The 8,843-nt window shown below is 22.2% G+C and overlaps 2 protein-coding genes across 2 annotated transcripts, besides 2 other annotated features; both read left to right on the forward strand.

Moving 5' to 3' along the window:
• Positions 1-350: 350 nt before the first annotated feature.
• Positions 351-1,121, forward strand: PRELSG_0002250 (Plasmodium exported protein, unknown function; the record flags this gene model as incomplete). Its single annotated transcript, XM_028680070.1, has 2 exons — positions 351-551; positions 675-1,121. The coding sequence occupies 2 exons, from the start codon at positions 351-353 to the stop codon at positions 1,119-1,121; spliced, it is 648 nt and encodes a 215-aa protein (XP_028531099.1).
• Positions 1,122-2,031: 910 nt separating this feature from the next.
• Positions 2,032-4,373: a repeat region.
• Positions 4,374-4,990: 617 nt separating this feature from the next.
• Positions 4,991-5,572: a repeat region.
• A 907-nt stretch (positions 5,573-6,479) lies between these two features.
• Positions 6,480-7,498, forward strand: PRELSG_0002300 (Plasmodium exported protein, unknown function; the record flags this gene model as incomplete). The annotated part of the gene is made up of 2 exons (XM_028680081.1): positions 6,480-6,674; positions 6,791-7,498. The coding sequence occupies 2 exons, from the start codon at positions 6,480-6,482 to the stop codon at positions 7,496-7,498; spliced, it is 903 nt and encodes a 300-aa protein (XP_028531100.1).
• Between the last annotated feature and the right edge of the window lie 1,345 nt (positions 7,499-8,843).

The raw sequence follows: 8,843 nt of genomic DNA on the forward strand, positions 1-8,843 counted from the left end.
AAATAATAAAAAAAATACTTAGTCGTTAACTCTAAATATTTAATACATATAATATGTTCATCATTTTATTAATCTATTCTATTTTAATAATATTAATACATAGCATTTATGCAAACATTTAAAATTAAAAGTTAATATATCTTTAAGGTAATTTTTGTTTCTTGAATATATTAATATTTATTATTTTTACATGCAATTTTTAAGTTTAAAATTATTTTATTTATTTTTTTAAAGTCATTAATATAATTTCTTATATTTAAGGGACAATATAAACTGATTTATATAAATAAAAAAAATAAAATAAAAATAAATTTTATCATAAAAATTTTATTTTAATTAAAAAAAAATAAATGATGAACAGGAGAAATAATATTATCTCAAACATCAAAAAATATCCTAGATACAATAATCATGTAATTAAAAGCTTTATCACTGAAGATATTTCCACTTTAAAAATGTACAATAAAGGAAAGAAAGAGATTTCATTAAATCCTTTTATAAAATTAATCATATTTGTTCTTTTCATTGTGATGTTACAATACTCTTGTAATGTAAGATAATAATAACTCCTAAAAAGATTTCAGTATTTTTGTTATTATTTTTCTAAATTAAAATTTCATTAATATAAAAAAATAAACCTTTTTTTAATGCTAAATGTTTCCATCTTATTTTAGTTGGACTCTTGCAAATTTTTGAGAAAAAGTAACTTAGAAAGCATGTCACATTTAGGAACTGAAAGATCTCTAGCAGAAGGTGAAGATAGAGTAAATGAACAATCAGGAGTGAGACAAAGAAATAGTGAAGAGCAGCAAGATGATAGTGTGATAGAGAATTTAGGAAAGGGCGATAATGTAGAACAAGGAATCAGAAGAGAAAAAATAGATAAAAATGAAGGAAGAAATATTAAGGAAAGAATTTTAAATATTGCTAAAGGTAATCCTCAACTAATTATCTTTTTCATTATTATTTTACTATCATTTATTTCAAGTATATTATGTATATCAGCATATAGTACAGAAAGCACAAATTTAAATAACACATCTGTTTTATTAGTTGCTATAAGTATTATTTTTACTGTAGCTCTTTTGATATACGAAAGAATCTTAGATAAAAGTACATAATAGAATGGATAAACGTACTTTACATATTACTAGAACTTTAAAAATTATCCTTATAAAGTTGTATATACCATTTAATTACAATATAATACTTAAAATTATACTAAAATATAAAAATAATATATATATATATATATACACACTCTTTTTGTGAATTTTATAATTTTATTCTTTTAATTTATGCTTAGAATTTTGATTTATTATTTACCCGTTCAAATATATTGCTAGAGTATTGAACAAACAAATTAATAAAGAGTATTGGTTTATTAACTGCCTATTTATTAACTTTTATAGAGTATTAAACAAACAAAATAATAGAGAGCATGTATAAATAAATATATGTTTTTAAATATATATATATATTTGTTTTTATTATGTATATAATGGTTTCTTATAATGTATAATATCTAATTTTAATTAAATTATACTGCATCTTTAATAGACATGTTAAACTGTTATAAATAAGTTTCCATTTACAAAGAATCAGCATATTATTTTAATTAAAAACACATATACAATTTATAACAATTAACAAAACTCAAAATTCTAATTCATTAAATCTTATTTCAAAAATATACAATGAGCATAACAGAAAACACCATACTTTTTAATTATATTTTTTATGTAACAAAAATTTGATTCTCTTTTTAATTCGAAGAAACGTCAACTGATAACAAAAAAAATATAAAATAATTTTTTTTTTAATTACAAAGATGTATATATAATAAGAATAAACAAAACAAAAAATAATAACTTTATATATTTTATTTTTTTTTAACTAGTATCAGTACATTGCTAACTTGTACATATACGGCTAGTAAACTAACTTAATGTATTATAAAAGGCTAATAACATCTTGTATTAACCAGGGTGCATACTTATAGAAAATCTTAAGTAGTGATTTATTAATTTCTGATTTATTAATTGGATATTCAAAGACTCGAATAAAAGTAATGAATATCCAAGTTAATAAAGAGCAAATTTTAGGACTCCTTTATAATTTTGTATTATAGACTTTATTTATAACACAAAATTAATTAAATCACTAAGATTTTTAAAATCTATAAAAGTTCAAAAAAAAATAAAAGCAATCCACTTGCTAACTTTTCATTCAAAATCTTTTCCCAAAAAAAAATCTCTCTCTTTTCTCAAAAAAAAAATCAAAAAAAAATTTTTAAAAAAAATTATATATAATTTTTTTTTTTTAAAAAAAAAATAAAAAATAAAAAAAAAGACATAATATAATTATAACCGAGATGTGTCTTAAAAAAAAAAATATAATTAGACGCACTAAGCTAGCCAAGGTTCTAATAGCTTAATTTTTTTTTAGCATACAATATTTTCCTAAAAGAGACATAATTATTTAAATTTTAAATATTTAAAATGCATATTAATTAAGGGCAATGAATTTATTCATTGATCAATTCTCCACCACCTAGATAAAGTAACGTAGTTACTTTATTTTGTTGTTCTTTATCCCACTTTACAATATCCAAACCTTTTTGTATATCTTTAGATATCTTTCCACTTTTTCCTTTAACCACTATCTCAGGTATAACATTACTTTTTCCATAAATATCAAAATGACTCTTAAGTTCTAACAAGCTAGTAGGTATGGACTTTCTTTTATCCTTGTCAACAATCTGTATTAAGTTCTTTAGCTGATTCTCATGTTTTTCTCTAGTTTTATAACTTAACAACTTAACTTTTGCTAAAGGAATTTGTATCTCTTTATCTCTATAATATATAGGTATAGCTTGTAATACATTATCATTAACCTTTGTAACCCTATAAGGAAAAGACCAATAAGGTTTATATTGATAATTTCCACTGTAGTGTTCTAATTGTTTTCTTTCATAATCGGACAGTTCATATGAAATGATATCTCCTACATTAATATCTCTTTTTATACTTTTTGATTTTTCATCAATTTTATTTAAATCTTTATATATCTTTTTCCAACGATCTTTTAAATGAATAATTCTTACTTCTGATGAAGTTTCAGGCATTATTCTAGAGAAACCTGGGCATATACAATCACTTCCAAACATAGTAAAGTATGGAGTTTCACCAATTGAACCATGAGGTGTATTATTATAAATTAATATAGCATCTCTTACTATATCTTCGAAAGATACATCATCTTTTGTATATAAAGTTATAAGTATATAATCTAGGCTTTTATTAGAACTTTCATTTATACCATTTCCTTGTGTATAATGAGCACTAGTGTGAAACAATTTTATTTGTAACTCATTAAAAACATAATTTTGAAATTCCTGACTCATGCACATAGAACCTCGATCAGTAAGTATACTTTTAGGGCAACCAAAATAAGGAACCCAATTATCTTTTAACATCCTAATGGCGTCTACAATAGTAGGAAGCTTATCTGTTATAGTAGTCACCATAAAACATGAGAAATGATGAATTGCTACTTGTATATAATATTCTTTTCCTTTCCACTTTCTTGGTCCTACTATGTCTAATGAAAGCATATCAAATAGATTCGGTTTTGATAACGATTGACTTAAATCGGGTTTAAACTTTTTATTACGCATTATTTGACAAACTAGGCAATTTGTAACATATTCTTCAATATCTCTACTAATATTAGGGCACCATAAAATTTTTTGAACTTTTTTAAGTGTTTTATTAGCTCCACAATGTCCAGAAAATTTACTATTGTGAAATCAATACATTAAGTGAACTCTATATTTCTCAGGTATATATAATCTTCCTGTTTTATAATGTACAGGGAATTCATCCTTCCATATCACATCTCTTGGTATTTCCTTTTTATCCATCTTAACAGCTTCAGCTATTTCTTGTACTGATGGTATAACATGTGAATCTTCATTTTCCTCAAAGGGTTTATAGCACTGCAGTACCATGTAATTGGGATCTTCAATATTATCTTCTACAGACCTGGTAATACAATCAGCCAAACTATTTTTAACTCCATCAATATGCTCAAATACTAAATTAAATTCAGATAACCTTAATTTCCATTGATATAATTTCCCAGAGTTAATTGACTCTAATCCTGTTAAACCTTTACAGTCTGTTTTGATTAAAGTTTTAGATCCTTTTATATAATAGTCAAAAGTTTCACATGCTATTACTATAGCAAATAATTCTTTCTCTATAGCACTCCATCTCCTTTGTACATCATTCAACTTTCTAGAAGTAAAATGAATAAATTTATTAAATCCAGTTTTTTCATCTATTTGTACTAAAACAGCACCTATAGCATTGGTTAATAAAGGTTATTATTAGCCTTTTTCAATACAAAATGCTAGGTTACTGTACGTATATCTACAAGTACCCATGCACTGATTGAGTAATAGAGAATATTATAATTATTCTAGTACACTAAGCTAGTTTGTGTATGTGTATGTACCAACTAATTGTGTACTAACACTAATAAAAAAAAAAAAAAAAATAGATATTTTTTTTTGTTTTTGTTTTATTTTTGTTTTGGGAAATATTTTAAAAAAAAAAAAAAAAAAATAATTTTTTTTTTTTTGGGTTTTTTTTGTTTTTTCGTTTTTAGAAAATTTTTTGTTAATTATTAATTTAAATATCTTTTTAAAAATTAAAAAAAGATAAGATTAATAATTTTTGTATAATCAATGTTATATTTTAAAAATAACATTGAATAATATAAAGATTTGACTTTATTAATTGTTATAGTTTGTATATACTTTTTAATTAAAAGAATAAGTAATTCTTTATAATTAAAAACTCATTTATAACAATTAATAAGGCTATTAAAAGCGTAATAAAATTTTACTCAGTCATAAATGCTCTTTATTAATTTGTTTGTTTAATACTCTAGCAAAGTCATTAAACGGCCAATTAATAAATCAATATTGTAAAATGGAATAAAAAACAGGGGAATGAAGTAATCTAGTTACTTCGTTTAGGTGATGGAGAGTTGTTCAATGAATAAATTCATTTCCCTTAATTATTGTATAGTTTGAAGTTTATTTTAAACTTATATATATGTTTATAGTTAATTTCATAGTACTAAACAATTATTTATAACTTAAATAATTATTCCTTTATCTAGGAGTACACTTTATGCAATAAGCTACTAGAACCTTGACCAACTTAATATGCCACATAACTATTTTTTTTTGACACATCTCGGTTATGATTATATTATATCTTCTTCTTTATTTTTTTATTTATTTTTTTAATTATTTTTTTTTTGTTGGGAATGAAATTTTTATGGGGAAAGATTGAAAAAAAAAAGGGTAGCAAGTGGATTTCTTTTATTTTATTTAACTTTTATAGACTTTTATTTTCTCAAAGTGATTTAATTAATTTTGTATTATAAAAATAGAATCTATAATACAAAATTATAAAGGAGTCCTAAAACTTGCTCTTTATTAATTTGGATATTCATTATTTTTATCGAAATCTTTGAATATCTAATTAATAAATCACTGTGTAAAAAAAAGTGTATTGAAAACTTAATGTTTTCCTTAATAGGGTAGAAATGAAAATAAAATAGAAGTATTATTATTCAAATAATGTTGTGTGCAAAAGAATGCCCCTAAATGAATAATGTTTAACTAATGGGAAAATCGGTTGTGAACTATATTAATAGTGAAAAAGTAAGTGATACTGTATCAAATGTAAATTTGTGAAATGTTATTTTGATTTTATTTTTTACATGCATTTTTAGTCTTTTAATATATTTAAAATTAAAATTAAACATCATTATATGTTGGATGCGTGTGCATCTTGTATTATGTAAAATAAATAATTTGCACATCAATAAAAATGGATCAACAGCAAATATATATATATATATATATTTTACTTTTTTTGACAACGCGATCTAATATCAGCGGTTTTATACTTTTATATTTCTGTGTCTTATTGTAATTTTTTTTTTTACAAAAAAAAAAAAATAGAATAAATAAAAAATGCCTCAATAACAACTTATATATGCTAATATAAGAAATTAATTAAAGGAATTTAGCATATTTTACTCTAGAATTTAATGTTTTCTTGTAAAAGTCATAAATATAGTTTAATATTTATGCTTATTATTAGAGATTTTATATTTTAGTTTTGTTATTGAACTTTAGATTTATCACTATGTAAGTATTTTATAATATTCTTAGTATAAATAATATTTAAATTAAGAGCTTTTTCTAATAGGTTTTTTTTTTTGAGTAAATTATATTTTATTTCTTTAAAATTTTATAAATACATTTATTTTATAATCATTATTTTGTAAAAATAGAATAATAATATAAATTATAAGGAACTTGTACATCAGAGAAACAAAAACTAATCTAAGAAAAGTTTTTTTTTTGAAATTTTAAGATACAATAATAGAAAATGAGGTCTTATAATATGATAGCTTGTAAAATTCCTGAGACAGCTTTGATTTCAAGAAATGCAATCATAAATAAACGCATGGATAATTTGTTTAGAGACTCTAATAATGTATCTAAAGACGGAAATTACAAATGCCACATGTCATACCAATTCATTATTGTATCGATAATTTTATATATATATATATATCTTCAAGTAATATATATATATAAATACGTGAATTAATTATTTTTTTTTGAAATTTACAAAAATATTATAAATTGATTAGTTTACAAATTATTTTTTTAAATAATTTTTAATTTTTGTTATAGTATTTATATGAATCACAAGGAAATGCAACTAGGGAACTGCATTTCAGTGAATATCATTCAAGAAAATTGGCTCAAAAACAAAATGATAACATTAAACCAGTAGATAAACATACTTTGAGTGGTGGAATATTTGAAAGAGTAAAGGTAAGAGACGATGATGAAAAATATATGATTATTAATGGAATGTATTCAGGCATGAAAAGTGAATTGATGAATTCTCCTTCATTAAGTTTCTTCTCTCCTGAATTTAGAACTTTATTATGGGAAAAGTGGACTGAATATTCAAATATTAGAGTATTTTCATTAGAAAAAAGAGAACATACAGATTTTGATAGACTGGAGAAAACTCCTAATTTACATATGTGTGTTTTAACTCTATCCAGTTCTTTCCTTAAGGAATATCTTAATTTACGTGGGGAATTAAGTAAAAATTTTGGTTTTTTTTTAAGATATGCATACATTCTGCTTAAATATATATTTGATTATGAAGGTAAAAATAATAATACTTTAGATTTTAATGATGTTTTATTTGATGGAGTATTAGGAATTCCAAGTGCAGAATTTATAAATGATGATAAAAGTATTATAATATATTTAAAAAAGATATCAAAATTACCAAAGAATAAAAAAGATAGATTAAGAAATCCAAAGGTTCTTGAAGTATTAAATGATCTAATAAGATCGATAGACATTTCGAAGGTATCTTGAAATTGGGCATTGTCATTTAGAGAAAAAAACACATAAAATATAAAAATTTATGAAATTTGTTTTATCATTTTTAGTAAAAATAGGATTTAGAAAACATATAGATATATAAATTTTCAATGTTACTATAAGTATCATGGTAGTCTATTATCTTATTGTATATGAAGAAATAGTAGGGAGAACATTTTTAATATTATTTAACATATTAATATTAGAAATGTGGAGTAATGATTTATTAATAGTCAGTTTAATGAATTTGCTAGAGTACTAAACAAGCGAATCAATAAAGAGCATGTATAGATAAATGTGCGTTTTCAAATATATATGTACTTGTTTTTATTATATACACAATGATTTCTTATGGTGCATACTACTTAGTTTGAATTAAATTATACTGAATTGTTTAATAGATATGATAAACTGTTATAAATGAGTTTTTGTTTACAAAGAATAAGTATATTCTTTTAATTAAAAACACATACACTAAATTTATAACAAATGATAGAAATTAAACTCTAATTTATTTATTTTTATTTCAAAAATATACATTGACTATTACATAAACATTATAATTCTTCATATACTAAGTTTTTCATGTAATTAAAAATTAATTCTCTGTTTAATTTGAACCAACGTCAATGACAACAAAAAAAAAAAAATAACTTTATATATATTTTTTAACTAGCGTCAGCATATGACTGACTTCTATTTTCCTTACTGGTAGCTTATCTTATTTTTACAAGAGGTTAATAACAATTTTTTATTAACTAAGTCATGAAAATTAATGTAATGGTAAATACAAATAGTTTGATATTATAAAATGCTGTTTCATATATGTTTTATGTTGCTTATTTCTTTATGTATATGTATACAAATAAATAATAATACATATTCTTTATTAAAATGTAATACAAACAAACTTTTATGTTTATATATTTTTTCTAATTTGACATTTTAGAAATATATGGATAGTATACATTAAATTTAAAATTTTTTGTTGAATTTTTTTTTTTCTTAAAATTTAAGTTTTATATTGTAAAAAGTTAATTTTATTTGTAAATAACATGTATTTAACAAAGTTATTCAAACTTGAAAAATATGTTTGTTTTAGTTAAAAGTATAGATTAGAAGTATTATATTTTGTATTATTTATCTAAAGTTATTACAATAGTATTAATGTTATTGAGTAATAAATAAAGATATAGATTTATGAGCTATTAGTATGTTAATGTATTTTGTTTTCAGGGTTTAGGGTTCAGGGTTCAGGGTTCAGGTTTAGGTTTAGGGTTCAGGGTTCAGGGTTTAGGGTTCAGGGTTCAGGGTTTAGGGTTCAGGTTTTAGGTTTAGG

The sequence above is a fragment of the Plasmodium relictum genome (assembly GCF_900005765.1).
Source record: "Plasmodium relictum strain SGS1 genome assembly, contig: PRELSG_00_v1_29, whole genome shotgun sequence".
In the NCBI taxonomy this organism is placed as follows: domain Eukaryota; phylum Apicomplexa; class Aconoidasida; order Haemosporida; family Plasmodiidae; genus Plasmodium; species Plasmodium relictum.